This window comes from Cydia pomonella, chromosome 20 (assembly GCF_033807575.1).
Source record: "Cydia pomonella isolate Wapato2018A chromosome 20, ilCydPomo1, whole genome shotgun sequence".
NCBI lineage: Eukaryota > Metazoa > Arthropoda > Insecta > Lepidoptera > Tortricidae > Cydia > Cydia pomonella.
In genome coordinates this window covers 1,597,428-1,617,530 of record NC_084722.1, presented here as the reverse complement: position 1 = coordinate 1,617,530, position 20,103 = coordinate 1,597,428, and the positions used below count along the sequence as shown (strand labels likewise).

The 20,103-nt window shown below is 37.8% G+C and overlaps 1 protein-coding gene across 1 annotated transcript; it reads left to right on the top strand.

The window, feature by feature from the left end:
• Positions 1-4,663: 4,663 nt before the first annotated feature.
• LOC133529097 (uncharacterized) lies at positions 4,664-19,752 on the top strand. Its single transcript, XM_061866717.1, has 3 exons — positions 4,664-4,865; positions 10,190-10,312; positions 14,021-19,752. The coding sequence occupies exons 1-3, from the start codon at positions 4,824-4,826 to the stop codon at positions 14,189-14,191; spliced, it is 336 nt and encodes a 111-aa protein (XP_061722701.1). The 5' UTR covers positions 4,664-4,823; the 3' UTR covers positions 14,192-19,752.
• Positions 19,753-20,103: the final 351 nt, after the last annotated feature.

Below are 20,103 nucleotides of genomic sequence, written 5' to 3'. Positions count from 1 at the left end.
GCCGCATGGCGTTAGTACCTATAGTTATAAATGACTAGTACGCCCTGTTCATGGTATCTTATTTCCAAGATGGCTGTTTGCCAACGTTCGGTGGGCAGGGTATAGCCGCGGTAACTGGCATTCAGTTTCCTGTACTATAATTAATTGTTAGTGTATGTGATGCGTGTGCATCGATTATTAGTTTTATATAATTCTAATTATTTATAGATTTCTAATGGCGCGTCCACATCGGGGTTTAAAACATGCTGTTTTGGCAACATAGTGCTGAACATCGTTTAAAAACGCCTATGTGGACAAGCCCTTACAGTCACGTCTGAAATTATCGATACGAAAAATGTGCTAAAAATATGTATACACTATCTTAATATATGGGCAATAATGTCGTGTATACATATTTTTGGCACTTTTTCCGTATCAATATTTTGAGACGTGACCGTACCAATAATGACGTTAAGCACGGAGAATTTCGTACATTGTGCATTGACCCGTCTATATCTCTATGTATCTGCTGTCCCGCTCGCACAGTGGCATTGACAGCAATATAACAGGCGGGTCAACTTACGAAATTCTTCGCGCTTAGCGTCCTTAATATAGACATCAACTTGATGTGTAGGTTTTTTTGACAATTTTATATAGGACTTAACAAATTGTGACGCGTGTGGAGTTCAACCGTCAGCGTCTGTAAGAACTGAAATCAATGTTTAATTTGTACAAAATGTAGCAAGTTATTGTTTTAATTATATTTTTAATCTTATTCGATTAAAGTATTCTGTTAATCGACATATTCCAGTCAACGCGATTTTTACACTTTTCTTTTTCCTCATATTTTACCAATATACGTTGATTGTCTGGATATCTAGTTCTAGCTTTGGCTGATACTGGTTAAATCTAGTCTTTTTTTAATTGATTATTAGAATACTTCCGAGAAGATACTTATAGTGCTTATTTCCGTTTCGCTCTCTAAATTAGACCTTATTTCTAAAACTTTAAAGTCTATAAGTAGCCTAAAAGAAATAAGCTCCTATTAGTATTTACAATGAATTGTTTCCTTATAGTTTTATTTGGACGCGGCATATAGCCTATAATTACGTAAATTGTATAGAATACATTATGTATAGCGCGTGCAATACGAAAATGAACTCTATTGAGCGGTGATAAGGTAGGTATCCCATCGGCGTGGACTTAATGAGAAGTATATTTTGTATTTAGATTAGTGACTTACAAGTTGGCTTAGGGCCAATTATATAAAACTTATATTCGAAATACACGACATTTATTTTTAAAATTTCCCGTATAATTTGATTTGTTGAATTATTATCCGACTTAGATTAAATGTCTTGGTCCCTCTTCCTTGAGAATGACACAGCCAAAAGCTGCATCCACACCGTTGACTTTTATAGTTCAACTGTGGAACATCACTGCTATAGTAAGTAACTATACTCTGACACACCCACTGTTTCAGTAGAAAAAGGTGTGAAATTCCAACTTTCTATGGGAAGTCAACTCTTCGCGCTCTTCTTCCTAGCGTTTTTGGCTTATTGCCACGGCTCATGGGAGCCTGGGGTCCGCTTGGCAACTAATCCCAAGAATTGGCGTAGGCACTACTTTTAAAAAAGCGACTGCCACCTGACCTTTCAACCCAGGGGGTAAACTAGGCCTTATTGGGATTAGTCCGGTTTCATCACGATTTTTTCCTTCACCGAGAGCGACTGCTAGATATCAAATGATATATCGTACATAAGTTCCGAAAAACTTATTGGTACGAGCCGGGGTTTGAACCCGCGATCTTCGGAATGAAAGTCGCAGGCTCTTACCGCTAGGCTAGCAGAGCTACGCGCTACATTTTTTAAATTTGCCGCCTTTTTCTACAGACAAAGTGGATCTGCCAGAGTATAGGTAAGTTACCCAATGTTAACGTGTTGCTCCGCAATAATTAACTGCGGCGTGTATGCACCTATAATGGGCATTATTGTATGATTTGTTATGTTATATTTTGTTACCAAACCTGATAAAAATCGCGTGTATTTCGAATATAATAATGATTAGTGATATCGAATCGAATCAACCAAATATTTGATAGTAAGAGCACCTGCTAGGTAAGGCTAAGTGTTTTTATAAATCTGGCCCTAACGCCAGCAACTTATTGTAAAGATTATTGTTGTTAGCTGTCTGTAATACTGCGAAATATCTGATTATATCACTAGGTGCACTGCGGATTTATAAAGTAAATGTATTTTAGAAATTTATTAATTATATTTTTTGCTATATGGGGCATGGCACACTTACAAGTTTGAGCGAGACAACGCTATGCGCGTATTATAGCGACATCCCGCTCGCACGACGTGAGCCATGTATCATCGTACATAGGGGGTACGATACGAACAACACATGAAATTAGGCTTTAATCATAATTTAAACGGAGTATTTTTTCAATACGATGCGAAGTTATTTACTATTTTAAATACTTGCCATATCTATACACATTTATTATTACTATATAAATCTGCAACACACTATATCTATTAGTTGGAATAATTGTTGAATTCATTACGGTTTTTCTCACGAGGTTAGTTTCTCGCACTGATTGCGGGTAATCCTGGAAAAATGTTAATTAAATACTACATTAAGTATCCGCTCACAGTGTAGGGATAAAACAGATCAAGGAATGAGGACCATTTGGACTGAAGTGAAAAATTTGTGTATCTGTATTTTTCCCTACTCTGCGCTTAACGTACTCAAGTCATGGCACTTTAAATCTCGTCTGTCTTCATGAATAAAGACAAATAAATGTATATAAATACGCTCTGGTTTTTTATTTACTATTATAATTAGATAATATTTTCAAATAGGAGATTTTTGGAGTTACTCGAGCGCCTCAGATTAAGATATAGTGGATCGATTACTTGTTAAAAAGTGTCAATAGCTATCAGTGGCGGATCGTTCAAAGAACTCGATTCCCATCGGCTTGTCTAATTTCAGCCCGTTGAGTACTTTCACGATCGATTCATGGAGAAAACGAAAGCAAAATTAGCTCCGGGTTCCCTGCGAATATTTGTGACGCACCGCCACTGATAGCTATAGCGTAAGCGAGTAGCTGGGTCACAAATTTGCAAAAAAAAGGCCTCGACTTACTCGCTCAAGGATCGCTAAAATCGTCAGATTATTGAAATGGACACTAATAATCCAATTAACATCGCCTTTGAATATCTGACGCGCTCGAGTTTTTTTTCCTTATTTTCTACCCTTCCGTGTAACCACACCGACCATGTAAACCGGCAGGTTAACATACTCTTGTTATCAGGGACAATATCTGACGCGCTCCAGTAACTCCATGTGGTGGTGTTTTTTTTTACATTTTTAAAAATCTGTAGACACTTTCCTGATCTGACGCTTTTTTTTTATGTTTTATATTTTGCTATAGATATAGGCAATTACTGTGACTTGTAATTTTTATTATTAATAAATTGATTATGATTATGATCGCTGGAAAATAAATCATTATATAACCTCTTCTTCATATCATATTAAGAATCCAATAGGTCTCCACGACGCTCGAGTAACTACACATTTAGCATCGCATGCTCCCCTGCTAATAGCAGTTGGTACTTACCACAAGTATGTGGAAACTTGTAATCATTACCGGTATAAATAAAAAAAATTGATACCTCTCAGGTTGCGTCGATAATTTATCAATTTTATCATTATCGCTTATCAGAACTATATCACAACAAGCGAAATATGAAAATTATTATTACTAATCGACATCTGCTTCAACAGGTTAAACGATAAAAACAGCGTGATAAGAAAATGTGCTATGGCATCAAGTCCATTTATTTTTGCATTAACGCTTTCCTTTCCACACAAACACATTCTCTTAGACTGCAAACAGGTAGAAGTATAGGTACAGGAGTAAATACCTAGGGACTCCGTGCACACTAAAGGAGGCAGTTAGCAATCTGAAAGCCTTGCTAGGCTTCGTCAGAGACATGTCAGTCGCTTTCGTGGAGGAGCTGGGGTGGTTAGAGTAACGCTACCTCGTCTCACGCAAAATAGGCACAATGTCCTGAAGCACTAAATAAATAACGCTTTCCTTTGAACAACAAACAATAATTAAATGTATAAAAAAATCACTTTTGTCAGCATCGGACAATGTGAAAACGCTCCATTTGCAACCCCTCTGATGTTGCGGGTGTCTATAAATAAAATAAAAATGTACACATTAAAATTACAAATAAAACTAAATTAAAATCTATAGGCGATGGTAATAAAATATTTTTTTTATAACTCCCGCGAAAGGCGTTTCATAATTGCAAAAATTGTATTCGACATAAAGTATTGCCTCATAAAATCAAATAAGAGATAAAATCGAATATTTTTTTTTATCAGTGGTGAACTTAAATTATGTTTTTTAGGAATTTTATCATACCCTGTTCATGTCCCTTTTCCATTTTCTCGTTTCAATAATTGCGTATACTTAGCATGGAGATATAAGTCCTTGATCTTAGTATTGCAATAACTAGACGCATTATTTGATTTGACGTTTCAATTTTATGATGCGTTGCATTGGGTCAATTTACTCTACTAATTACAAACAAGCTTGAGTTTGAAATAAGCATAAATAGACCTTATTTTAGTCTAATTAAAGAAGCAATTAGCAAATCTTATTGTGGTTTTTCCAGCAAAGTTAAGTGTCTTTTGCATCTGGAACTAGGAAATTAAATAATTCCATAATAAACGTCAGTTTCCTGAAAATGGTCGCCTCACTTTTTCTGGCCTGTTTTTTCTAATTAATTGACTGAAAAAATCGAAATTACGGCTTAAAGATGACTGATAAAGAAATTACAATGGAAGACCTGGAGGAAACGGTGAGTAACTTGCCTTATTCTTGTTGGCTTCGTTTGTTTGTAGCGGTATTATGGAAGTGGGTCACAGAGCCGCCCGTACAGGCCTATAAAATGATGCTTGGATGTCTAAAGGGCAAAGGCGACTGGTACTAGGATATTGGTTATTTCTATGTGTTGCTTTCTACAGACAAATTGCAGTTTAAAGGTCACATATAAGTTTTATTTCAAGAAAAGTAGAAACGTTGAATATTTCTATACTTCCGATGTGATAATATTTTCATTACATTTCCTCTTTATGTATTAAATTATTGTACCAAGTTCCTATATTCAATTTAATTTACGTCTCCGATGATAGCTTCGTCAATCACAGTGTAAATTGTACATGTGTAATGTGTGATTCATTCAAGAATGCGATAGTAAACACGCCCATTAGTCATGAAACGCTGCCAAATATTTGAACAGTGCTAAATATGAAGTGTGTGTGTGTGTGCGCTACAAATAAAACGTGTTAAAAAAGCTCTTGGGCATTTAAATTGGATAGCCCAGTAAAATGGCCAAAACCGACTGTAAAAGTGTACTAGACGAAGCAAAAAGAAAGTTGAATTCGTTAGCTGAAAAAATTGCAGTGCAAACATCCCTAATTTTGGAACAAAATGAGAAGATTCGTGTTCAACAAAAGCTCATCGAAAGCCAAAAGGAGGTACTTGAACAATTTTTAACGAGTGTTGATATATCCAGCATGTCGATGTGTGCGGCAGCGGACAAAAATGGCGAAGACTTATCGGCAACTACAGCGAGTAGAAAGAGCATGACAATAACTTCTACGACTGTCACCGACCGTACCCGAAGAGCAGCTGAACGTGCAAGCAGGACAACTATTAACAACAAGCATCAGCCACCACAAAAACCGATAGCGCCGGCAATGAGTGCGAAAAGAACAACAATACCACCCACTGCTCCCGCACAAAAGCAGACCGCAGCACCTGTACCGGTGAAGGCGCTACTAGATGTGGGGCCACTAAAACAACCTGAATTAGCGACGATCAATGATAGTACACCGCTGACATCGCGATCTGCCAGCGACCAGTCACCTGAGATTGAAGAAGACGAAAATGCCGGAAAATGGCAAGTACCTCGACGTAAAACACGGAAATTTAAATCGGCTGTTGTTATTGGAGTTGGCAATATAGACAATAATTTGCAATCTGCAGAGCGATTTAAATATATTCAAGCTTGGAACTTCCAGCCAGATACCACTACCGAGCAAATTTTGACTTTTCTAAATAAAATTCATAAGTCGACGGAGTATACTGTCGAGAAAAGAAACATAAAAACCGAACGGCATGCTGCTTTCATAATCGGATTTCCCGAAAGCATATACGAGCTGTTAAAATCGCCGACTTCGTGGCCGAACGGCATACGGTTTACCGACTGGTTTCGAGTCCGTCCCCGCTCCGAGCGGGGCCCCACCACCGAACGACCCGAGACAGCAGCTCAGTGACTGCGCCGCTGCGCGTGCGACTACTACACACACACAGGATGCATCAAGTATGCGGATTATTGTATGCCATCAAAACGTGCAATCGCTCAACAACAAAACAGATAAGTTGGAAGTGTTATTAGGTACTGACTTAAAATGCGACGTGTTAGCCGTTACTGAACATTGGTTATCTAATGAAAATCTTAAGTGCATTAACTTGAACAAATACCTTTTGGTTTCTTCTTTTTGTCGGAAGCAATCTATTCACGGTGGGTCGTGTATATACGTTAAAGATAACATCAAAGCCGTCAATGTACCTGAATTTGTTGACCTATCAAAGGAATTGTTTTGTGAATTATCAGCTGTTCATTTGTTAGAGTTTAATCTTATTGTAATATGTTTGTACCGAACTAATTTAATTCCAACCAAAGAATTTTTGACCCACCTTGAGTGTGTGCTCGAGAAGGCCAATGCGTTCAGTCAACCCTTCGTTATTGTAGGCGATATGAACATTAACTGTATTGGGGACAAAACAGCAGATCTGAGATATTTAGAGGATTTATTGATGTCGCACGATTGTAGGAATGAAATAACGTTTCCCACTCGAATAAGCGCTCACTCATGTACCGCACTTGATCATGCCTATACTAATGTAGATGCAGGCTTAGTGACAGCATCCCCCGTCGTAACTAACCTCGGGGATCATTACGCTGTGCGTCTAGAACTTTCAAGTAGGAGTAAAAGTACTATGTCACAAACTCGCGTAACCAGAGATTACTCTGGAGTAAATCGTGTTAACTTCATCTTGGCGATGGAAAGCATAGATTGGAGAGATTTTTTGGCCGATAATATTGCTGAATCACTATCAACTCAATTAAGTAGTATTTTATCAGAAAAAAACAACTTATGCTTTCCCTTAAAAAGAAGGTGTGGTTCTAAAAATAGCGAATCGTGGGTAACTCAGGATATTTTAAATATCAAATCATTATTGTTTGAGTGCATTTATTTAGAACGTAAATTTCCTACGAATCTTGAGTTAAAAAATCGCATTAACAGTTTAAAAATTAGGTATAACTATGAATTGCAACAGTGCAAAACGCGTTTCTACTGTCAAAAAATGTCTATGACTCAAAATTCGTCCAAAACAATGTGGGAGGTCGTTAATAAAGAGAGAGGGAAAACAAGACGTCTCGTCGTTGATTTTACAGATGTAGTGGAAAGTCCAGAAGGTGTAAAATGTAGTTCAAAAAAAGAGGTAGCCGACTCCATGAACATCAGATTTGTACGCGCTGCATTAGCTTGTGGTGCGCCTCGCGCCGACCTTGACCGCGTGCGCGACCAGCTGAGCGCAGCGCGCGCACCTGCGGACCGCTCGATTAGGCTCACCCCTTTCACCGTCAAAGAGGTTCACAATATAATCGCGACGCGTATTCCACACAAGTCTACGAAAGATATTTACGACATATCGATGGATTTATTACTTTCTATTGTTCATACCGTCACACCCGCCCTAACGCATTTGTACAACACATGCCTTAAAGAAGGATCCTACCCCAACCCTCTGAAGGTTAGTAAGATCTCTCCACTCTTTAAGGGCAAAGGGAAAAGAGAGAATATTGATGGGTACAGGCCAGTCTCTATTATACCCTGCATCGCTAAAGTGTTGGAGAACGGATTATGCTCTCGGTTAACAGCGTTCCTCGATGCAACAAACGCATTATCCGATCGACAATACGCATACAGATCAGGACGCTGTACGACCGACTTAGCGCGCGAGGCTGTGCGCAAAATCTTCGACGCGTTGGAGGGGAAACAGCAGGTTGCAATGCTTTGCTGTGACCTTTCCAAGGCGTTTGACGTGGCAGATCATGGCGTAATTGGCGCAAAACTACTGCACTATGGTATATGTGGCAATGCGCACGGCCTCTTCACTGACATTCTCCGGGGCAGATCTCAAGTCGTGGTAGGGGACGGGGGTCAAGTCAGGTCAGATCCGTTGGCTACATCCATGGGTGTCGCCCAAGGCTCGTCAGTGTCTAATATTATTTTTTCATTATTACTAAACGATCTTCCCGAAGCGATAACATCCGCCGACATTTTAATGTACGCGGATGACGTCGCTGGCATTATATCAGCACCAAATATAGACAGCTTGGAGACACGCCTCAATGATGCTGCGGATCAGCTATCTAAGTGGTTTAAGTCGAATGGTTTGGCGCTTAACCTTTCCAAAACGCACTTTTTGCACTTTCACGTTGGAGGTCGGACGCCAAGGGCACTTCAGATCGAAGCTGACGGCATCAAAGTGGAGCAGGTTGAGTTCACTACTTTCTTAGGGTTTCAAATAGACCGTAAGTTAATCTGGATGACCCATATCGACCAGTTGTGTGGTAAACTGGGTGGTGCATGTTTTGCCCTTCGCCGCCTGGCGCGGGTCGTACCACGGCATGTCGTACGAAGTTGCTACTTTGCGACAATTCATTCGGTGCTGCAGTATGGCGCGGAGATATGGGGGCGCGCCGCGGACTGGCAGCGCGTTTTCCGTCTTCAAAAAAGAGCCGTGCGGTGCGTGGCACAGGTTAGCCAGGATACCTCCGCGAAAGCGTATTTTAGCGAACTAGGTATATTGACTTTGCCGTCAATAGTGATACAACAAGTCGCTATTTACGTGTATACCAACCTGACTCTATATAAAAAACGCGCTGACTCTGCCCGCACGCTGCGTAATCCTAAACAACTTGTCCCAGTAAAACGTAGACTTGCAAGGTCTAATAAGGTGACCCACATAATGGGTCCAACTGTTTACAACAGGTTACCGGAGACAGTCACCTCGTCACCGTCGCTGCAATGTTTTAAGGCTAGACTGAGGGCTTGGCTTCTCGAACACACATTCTACAGTTATGACGAATTTTTGAATGTTGAGCTTTAGTTAGTTATTAGTTGTTGATCTTTTACGAATGTACACTTATATACGAATTATTATTATTATTTCTTATTATGACATGTAATATTATAAATATTGTGAATAAATAATATGAATATGAATATGAATATGAGTAAGTATGCTATTAGAGGCCCTGATTGTAGCAAATTCAAAGGAAGGCTCTCATAAATTTTTTTATAAATAGTAGTTTGTTATAAATTGTGCACTACATTATGCCTTGTTTAGCCTAGGGCATATACAATTTGCCTTAACATAGCTGATTACATAGGTTTACTGGTGTGTAGAGGAAATGCTTCGTAGAGGCATAATAACGTCATGGTTAGTTCTGAATCGGTTAACGGGGTTAACCCTTCCAATTCCATATACATGTTACCTACATTTACATTTTGTAAGTATTCCTTGAGTATACAGAATAAATTCAGTCATTAAGTGAAAGAAGCTGGTGAGGTCAGACAGGGTATTATTTTATAAAATATGAAAAGCTCTTCATAGCTCAATTTTCGGTGTTTTCACATTTGTCCCAGCCAAGTATATGTATATGGAAATTTATATGAATCATCCAATCTGTCCCGATTTCATATATTGTGGTGGTCACATGGGGTGGGAATAATGGGATCACAGAATTTCACATTATTTGATCCTGTGGTTTATGCTAACATCTTTACAAGTCAGTTTTTAACATCAGATTAATTTGACTTGTCCATTATTCGAAGCTTATTAATTGAGAGAGGCAAGTCCTTTCCCGCCATTTTGGAAAAATGGAAAATTTTTTCTTTATACAATTTGTAGTATTGCTCGCAGACGTATCTGCTTGGTAAAAAATTGGTTTCATCATCTAACAATCTATAACAACTATTTTACAAGTAGATTTGTGTTTGCACCTTACTTAACATTAGTCTTATTTACACTGTATCAACACAGGCCCAACAAACCGAGGAGCAGCTAGACCTGCTGGCGTGGAAGATGGAGGGCGACAAGGACCTGGCCGTGCCGGTGGACAGTCAGGACATGTGTGTCATGACTCTGCTCAAGTCAGTCTCGGAGGTTAGTTGCTTATATGCCTGTATTATAATGTGTGTAATACAGCAAACAGTCACTTCTCAAATATTTGCAGGAACATCATGTACAAATTTTTGATGGTTATGTGACCATGAACTTGTTGTTCTAAAGTAGAAATAATGAATGCTTATTTTTTACGTATTTAAGAGATTGCATACATACAAAACCCATGACTTGACTCTTCTGCCAAGCATACCAACATTTTGTATGAAATGTTTTGTTTGAATGATCTAACATTTGAATTGTATGAAATTGCACAAAAAACTAACTTTCCTTATCCTAACCAACTTGTGTACTAAATTAACTAAGCTGTTAGAATAAATTCAAATAAAAATGTGTTTGTGTAAAAACTATTTGCTAACAAAATGTACATTGTAGGTACTTTGGTAAATGTATATTCATGCATGTTGTGGGTAAGCATATAATAAATGAGGATTAGTCTTGATCTGAAACTGGTGTTTGATTGTCGCTTCCCAAGTACTTTAACATGGCGCAGTCGGTAGGATACGAACCTACGCTCCCAAAGGGAATCTGATTTCCAATCAGAAAACATAATAAATATAATATAATATAATATACATATAAATATTTAGTATATGTCTGACCGTGGCTGGAAAAATGTCTCACTGTGTGGCTTGCTTTAAGGACGAGATTTGCTTGTCGCCTTGTATCTTTATATGATTAACCCGACAAGGCATCCTTATGGCAAGCAACAAAGTGGAACGTTTTGCCGGCTGAGGTCACATATATTAATCAATTATTGGATAGAAATATGTTCAAAAAGTATATTTGTAGTGAGAGCCACTGATACTATAACTAAGCTACCTACTAATTTGTTTTCAGCCAGTTGCGTTAACGCTGACAGAAGGTCAGGAGAATACTAGCGTTCTGTCTCTGCTGCGGTTTGGGATCTCTTTTACCATCTTCATATATTAAAAAAAAACATTGCCCTAATGTAAACCCAAAGTTAATATTACAAACAAGGTTTATCTATTCCAATCCAATCCAAACAGTTTTTTAAAATGTATTTATAACTTAAGAAATTCGAGCTTCCACTGTTGACCATAGGTCTTCCTTTGTTTAGTCTACTACCCTCGTCTTGGGCAGCAAGGCTCGGAAACCGGTTAAATTTCCAAATGGTTATCATGTACTTGGCGCAAAACATTGTAAAACCGGTTTTTAGGAGAACATTTTTTGTATCATTAGTTCTTGCCAGATTAACTGGTTTATAACGATAAAAACCAGTTTCTTCCTATATCGGTGTCTTTGTTTACGCCGTACACTACCAGGCCGCCCGGCCGTCACGTCACTCGTTTTAGAGTTCCTAAACCGTTCGCGTTCTTATGGAAGTTCGTAGTAAAACCAAAATAAACCGGTTTTTACTGCTATTTTGAAAACCGGTTCCGAGCCTTGTTTAGCCGTCTATCTTCTCTCCCACCAATCAGCAAGAAACACGCCAAGTTCGTCTCTCAATCGATTAGTGATCTGCAACTGCGTCGGTTTCGGTCTTGATTTTTATTTTTATTACATTATAGGACAGACTTTTACAAATGCTCATTAAAGCGTATTGGAGTCGACCCTACCGACTGCGCCACTCAGCCCATTATTGAATTATTCCATTATTAAACTTGGATTTGTAATACCTACGTGTAACAAGAGGTCCCAAGCCGCAAGGTTCATGCTTATCGGTATTAGCCCCGGTCCAACGCTACGGTTGGCCGGCAAAGCCCGCAGACGGGCCCGCTTCATGACCACCGGCCGTTTCGGTCGGCACACACGTTTACTTATTATTATGGCTAGGGCGTCTTCGAGGCAGCGATACAGTGCACTGTTTACAAAAAGTACAAATAAAAACAATGTAGGTACAATTTATAAATATTTGTAAAGCAAAATAGATGAGACTCAGAGAGACAGGTGATTTTAAGTCCCCAACCAGATAACTTAAGCTAAATTAGCTAAATGTATTAATGTACGAACTAAACAGTTGACTACCAAAACAATAACTATAAGTTGATAGATATAAATACGAGTGTTACAAAGGCATTCGTACTAGGCAGTGCACTGTATGGCTCGTCAAGGTGTAGTGCATATTCGATGGAGCGCATCCATGCGAGCAGCCGCACTGCGTCTGTTCAATAACACGTTCGACAAGTTTCTGATTGATGACCACTTAAGTGGACATCGGAAATTAGGACTTTTAGCAATTTTACTTAACCTTTTGAACGCTATATGTCATAAACACAAACATCCAAACGCCAAGCTGCCAGGCGCAAAAGAGCTAAACCTTACTTGAAAGTGTGAAGGTTAAATTGACAGCGTCCGCCATAACACCTAAAGTTGTCCTTGGCGCTGCGGGCACGACAAGTTACCGACGCCTTTAGGTGTTCTCGGTGATCAAAAGGTTAATGAAGTTCTAAAAACGTGTAAATACTCGTATAATGTCGTATCTCCAGTAAATACACATACGACCACGAGTCTTTATTCTTGTTCTTGTATCGAGCAAGCTGGGGCGTGGAGAGTAAAGGTCACTTACGATAATTATTTTACAGTATTTATCTTTGCAATGTAGGTGCATGAGTAAACAATAAATACAGTTGATTAAATAAAGGTGTGTTCATTGAATATGCAGTATACATACTCGGTAGACGCCTGAGCCTCTAGAGCTGTTAACTTGAGTACCGATGGTGTTATGCACTTTATTTTAGCATAATGTCATCGTTAAAACGCAAAGCTTCAAAAGTCAGTGTGGAATAGTTATAGGTATCATCTATCTTTTCGTCAACGGATCAAAAATTTACCTAAAGGATACTTTAAGAATCTAAATCTGGTTTTATCTTGATAATATATCTGACTTTTGAATAAAAGTGGAAAATAAGTCAACTGAAAAATATTTGCAAAACTAACGATCTATACTTGAAGGTGTACTTAAGCTCTTTTTCATAAAAGTTTTATTGGTAGTAAGTCGAGCTTTATAATTTACGAAAAAATAAAAAAGTAAAGACAAAATAACTATGGCATCATAACATATCTAACATGTTTTCGGTATACTTATTTTCCATAACTTGAAAGCCAGCTACGACAGCTTTATGTATTTGGTTCTCATGCCCACAATACTTCAGTGAGGGCGCCATCTGTGTCATGTTTTCAATCTAATTCAAACGCCGATGACAGATGCTTTTATTTCAGAGTAGTGGCATGTTTTGACAAAGTGTGTGCAATTATAGCATTTTTCCTTGATGCCGATTTCTAAATTCCATTTAATTTGGCTACTGACAATATTTTTGTGTAGCAATAAGCATGTCACTACTGTAGAATGGTGTTTTAAAAATAATTCTCCGGATAACCAGGTGTTGGCAGGTATTGAACCACAGAAGCTTTCACTTTCGGAAAACCACTAAAAACAGTATATTAACGAGCATTCCACCAGAGTGTCGCTTACTAGCGCTACTTTTTTAATACTTCTCAAAATACTTGGCTTACAAAAACAGCGTTGAGAAATACTCAGCTTCCTATCATTCTAAAAATAAAGAAAGCAGCATTCATAAGGGCAGCTGGAAAATCCTCCTTTATATAACTTTTTTTTAGTATTACATGTAGCTAACTGCAACTCTTGTATCTGGGAGTTATTTTTAATCAGTACATAAGAGCATCTATCCCCCCTTCCCCGCCCGAGCTCACAGCGAGTTCTCCCAGGTGCGGTCTGACTACACGGCGCTCCGCCGCGAGCTGGTCGAGGTGCAGCAACTGCAGAGGGAGCTGTCGGCGCGGCTGCGGGCTCAGCTGAGGCTGGTGCATGGCAAGTTTGCTAAACTGAGGCAGAGGCTGGCGGTCGCTGACCAGCATATGCAGGCACATCAGCGATAAACACCAAAACATTAGTAGTAATAGTTTGTCAGCTGTCGGTATACTTGCGAGATCAACTTAGGCTGGTGCATGGGACGTTTGCTAAACTGATACAGAGGCGGTCACTGACTAGCATATGCACGCCCAACAGAATAATAGAACGAAGCCGGGATAAGTTTCTTAATATTAAATAAACACTTAGGAAGGAGACTACTATAGTACAGCCAACTTTAAGGAGGCTTATGCAAGCATCGGTGTATGGCCCCAGTGGCGTGCAGCGTGGTGTCGAGGTCGAAAAAGATTTGAGCAGCGTGCACTAACGCTCGCATATTTTGCATTTGTTTAACATAGGCGCCAGTGGCGGATCGTTCAAAGAACTCGATTCCCACCGGCTTGTCTAATTTCAGACCGTTGAGTACTTTCACGATCGGGTCATGAAGAAAAGGAAAGTAAAAGTAGCTCCGGGTTCCCTACGAATATTTGTGACGCGCCGCCACTGATAGGCGCGCTGGACGACCCGCGTTTACTAAGTTTGCATTCACGCATACAGGAGAGTGTATGTAAAGAGGCGGTACGCAATACAATACACATCACATCTCCCAAGCTTCTATAGATCTCTTGAACATATACTCGAACTCCAAAGAGTTCCCTTTGTCTCCTTATCCAACGGACTACTTACCGGTACCGGTCGGTGAGTAGTTTACACATTTAGACCACACTTATGAACTTATTACTAGTCAAAACATCACATATTTTAACTAAGAACAATAAATTGATTTTTATTATGTAATCGAACTATGTGCCAATAACTTAGTATTAGAATATCAAGCACGGTAGTAGAAAAATATATCTTATGCCTGAGATATATTGTAGTCTAATTTAACTTTGCACCTACGTTTATGGTGACACTTATACATTGCCTAATTAGTGTTGAGTTACCAAAGACGGACTAGAACGAACGAGAGAGTTAATACAGTCGAGTTCATAAATATGTATATTTTTTTTTACCCATAATGAAATGGATTCAGGTGAAGAAATGTATACATATTTATGAACTGATGTAATTCTAATTTGACAATTTGTTTCATCAATGTATCTCAGGCCTTTAACCTTTTGAACGCCAAGAACACCTAAATGCGTCGTTACTAGTCCTGCCCACAGCGCCAAGGACAACTATAGGTATGGCAGACGCTGTCAAAGTAACCTTCACACTTTCGAATAAGGTTCAAATTAGCTCCCTTGCGCCCGGGAGCTTGGCGTTTGAGTGATGTTTGTGTTTATGATATAAAGCGTTCAAAGGGTTAAACTTTCATAATTTAGCAACCATTTCCTAATACACAGCCGTGTAACACACTAATAGCAAATTAATAATACGATGATATGATACTTAATATATTCACACAAGGGCATCTGCACCTTAGTATACTAAACAGCCCCAATCGAAATTGTACCTTACGTGATAAGACTTAGAGCTCACATTATAGACCTGATTGAGTAGGTATCATGAGTTTAGATTAATTAGGTGATCTCAAACGAGTGAGTGAAATGACTGATGTTTATTATGTTTAAATAATGTAGGCAATCAATGTGAAACTTTCCTTTTTTGATCATAGGTAAATTGATGAATAACCTGCGGTTTGCCTGGTTTTCTCACGATTTCCGCAAATAATTTTAATGAAACGGGGCTTACTTATTAATCCCCTTATTCATAAACGTTCACTAAGTTGACAAGCCGCTAATAATCGTTTGTCCCTTTCCGACGTATTGGTATGATGGAAAGGGACACGATTATTAGCGGCTTGTCAACTTTAGTATACGTTTATGAATAAGGGGGTAAGTTATTGGCTGTTGTTATACTCGTTGATGCAAACACTCATCTCATTACGTTACAAATACGCACGTTACGCACGTTTGATACCAGTGACGAAATTGTACATTATGATACAAGTGCGAAAAGTAGTAAATTCGCAACAATTGGCAAAAAATCGACACGGGATGCGAATTACCTTTTCGTACGTGTATAGAACAACGTTTTACAGTACATATGGCCATTTACATTTACGACAAACGCACGCTAGCAACCGCACTAGGGCGGTAAAGTAGCACCTTAAGTACTGTTTTTTTATTTTTATTAATGAAGTGTTAGTTGATCAAAGGGAGAAAGTCATGCTATTGATTAATAATTGCTCAATTTAAATTGAGCTATAATGTGTGGTGTGCAATGTAGCTTCGTTGTATGTCAAACCAAATAGTTAGTTATACCCTGTTTACGTATATTTTGCAATATTTAAATATCGTTTGATTAATGTTTACATATTTATTGTGTTGTATTATATTTATAATGAAATTTAAAATATGAAATTGTTGAAGATGCGGTCGCCATCTCGGAACGGTCAAGGTGTTTACAAATATCTGAAAAAGCACTTCAACTTCTTGACAATAGAGGCGTGTTCAGATATTTGTGAGCGCCTTGGCCGCACCGATATATCTGATGGCGGCTGTACATGTAACTGTGCACTGTGTATATTGGGGTAATTTCGACGAATAATTACGGGAATCGTAAATATCAATGAAACTGGAAGCACTCTATGCTTTGGCAGCATTTACTCCTTATTGTATCAAAAAGTCAAAGAGCCCGTTAGGTTAGCGCAAGATATAAAAAGCTGGAACATACTCCACCGACAAGAGAATTACTCTTAAGTTCATGATGATGAACGCTCATCAAAGAGTTGAGAAGTGTTGCTATAACTGCCCCCATGTACTCAAACTTTGATATATGTGAGTTTTATTCACTTTATGTATTTGTGTTAAGACCAGCCTAATTTTATTACACGACAAAATCGCGGTAAAATGAAGTTCTAATAGCTTTTTGCTCTGAATATCAGTAGTTGTAGCAGAGAGAGAAGTATTAATTATACTGAAGTTACATAAAGACAACATTGTATCTATAAATACTAAGTACAGTAAATAATAAATAAGTTTTTTGCCCATACACATACACAATGATAAAATATAAATCTTGCAGCTCAGATTTAGAAAGTGAGCTGAAGATCTGCAAAATAAAAATCCAGTATAATAGAACGATTTTGTCTTTTACTGCATGACTCAATTAAACAATCTCCTCTCTGATTGTAGTCAATTTGTCTTTTACTGCATGACTCAATTGAACAATCTCCTCTCTGATTGTAGTCAATTTGTCTTTTACTGCATGACTCAATTAAACAATCTCCTCTCTGATTGTAGTCAATTTGTCTTTTACTGCATGACTCAATTAAACAATCTCCTCTCTGATTGTAGTCAATTTGTCTTTTACTGCATGACTCAATTGAACAATCTCCTCTCTGATTGTAGTCAATTTGTCTTTTACTGCATGACTCAATTGAACAATCCTCTCTCTGATTGTAATCAATTTGTCTTTTACTGCATGACTCAATTGAACAATCTCCTCTCTGATTGTAGTCAATTTGTGAATGCGTTGGATCGAATTTAACATAGCGTGCTATAGGATAAAACGATGAGTAATGTTTCTAATTATTTGCGAATAATTAGAAGGTCAGGCCTTTTATCACCAATATAGATGTAGAACATTTGTAATATTGGAATGTCAGATAATACAAAAGTATGTTATGGACGGTTATTGTAAAATTGTACATGTATTTTATATGTTAGAGAAGTAAGTTTAGAGTGGACACTCCGGTTTAGCATGTGTTGCTTGTCAAAAATTGTGATTTAATATCGGTTGCGCCGAATAGAACAGAAAAAATCGTTCTCGAAAAAAATGGAACAAGATGACTAAAAATTCGATCAGTATCCGTATCAATATCATAAACAGACGTGAGGTTAGAGGGGTTTAGTGAATAAAATAAGTTTTTACCAGGCTTGCTTCAAACTTATTATACTTAAGTGGGGGTTTTTGTTCATGTATGGAGTGAGAACTCTACTTCTTATTTCCCTACCATAGAGTGCCAGAGATGCTGTGACGAAAAGTCTAATGCTCAACAATTTTCAGCTAAAATTATAACCGGAACTCTATAATATGTTGTAAATTGTTGAGCAATACAATTTTCCTCAGTCGCGACACTCGAGACATCTAGTGTCTAGAAGTGGTACATAATTCCGCTACTCGATGCTAGATGTCGACTAGTATGGAGGGAGCACTCTATGTTACTTATTTCTCTATGGTTTTACATACCATGTAAGTAAATTATGTACAATATTACCGTACATAACGTGAACAATGTTCGGTAGCCATTGTAATGTATATGATTTCCAGAAGATAAGACTAAGTTACTCATTGCTTCGGCTTGCAGACATTTGTTACATGAGCCGAAGGCGAGAGCAATGCACAGTGAGCTGCAGAGATAACTGAGCCCCCTGCAACGAAACTTGTTTGCATGGGGGTCCGTTATCTCTGCAGCTCACTGTACATGTCGTGCGAAAAGAACTTGTTTTAAAATTATTTATGCATGCATAGCTTTTGTTTTATGACGTTACCAAAAACGTTGCATTTACTAGCATTTATTATTTGTAGATAGATAAATGTAGAGAATTAATATCAAAGATAGCAATAATTTTGTCTCATTTATCTTAATGCACATATCACGCACTGCATGATTATATTATTACATATTTTTAATCGATATCGAACAAGGCAAAATAAATTTAAATATTTTTACTGTTCGCTGTATAAGTATCTATAAAAAAAATTGGTTTTAATTTTTATTTTAATCTCTTTGTTCGCGATATTATTAGCCAGCCATAATTTTTAATTTTATAACAATGTTGTAGATACGACTTAAAATTTGCCTGTTCGATATTCAAATTGCAATAAATTATCTTTAAGCAGTTTATTGATTCCACAAATGCAAATACAAATTGTTTATTTCACAAATATAAGTTTAAAGTGTTACATGTTATACTGACCTTCACACTAGGCATAGCCTGTCTCGTAGAGGAAATAATAATATTGACATATTTATAAGCATTAGCGGCTAGTAGCATGCATACATGAAAACAAATCACCAGAACATAATTACCAAATAATTACTACATTATAACCCGGCTACATTTGTCTCTGCTAATAACTGTAATATACCAAAATACAATTAAATAGACATTTATTAAAACTTAGTCTCTCACTCATGAATAAATGGTGATAGCTAATCACGAAAAAAAATTACTTCCCCAAAGAAAATATCAGCACCAGACCAGACAAAATGTACGAAAACGCCAATTATTTTTCGCGTTTTCGGGCTCGGCAAAAGTCGCTCAGTATAATTTATATACCTACGGGTAAGGCTCGCAAAAAGTATAAAGTACACTTTTTGTGAGCCTTACCCATACTCACATCGTAAAATATTGCAGGTCTTTACCGCATTTGCAATATCCTCGTAAGGCCTAAGGTCCTACCTATAGGACTTATTCAGTTCGATGAAATTTAAATCATATTTAATTAGGACAGAGTTGCATTTGTTTTGTTTGGTGCAATTTTCAAACAAAATAAAATCTACTGTATTCCGTGCACTATAGGTTCAAATTCCAGTGGCAAATTTTGGATTTTTCATTTCTATGGCTGGGCCTTAAGAGTTATAATATAATAATATAATATTCAACACCATTGACAGCTATTAAAGATCAAATTTAAACAAAATATTTTTTATGACGCGTTAAGGGGTTAAAAAAGACTCCTAGTCTCATCTCAAGAGAGTTTTGTGTTTAACAACCAATACACTGCTTAAAGTAGTCATATAATGTCTAAATCTAGTAGTGAGTAAGGAAACTACATGTCTGATACTATGTGTGAGGTAAGGTCTAATCTAAATATCGTTAATAGCCTAGGACTAGGGTACACGTAGCTCCTATATGATTTTTGATGTGTTTTACAAGTTCCAAACGGTACCTATATTATTTACATTACGTCATATATGTTTGTA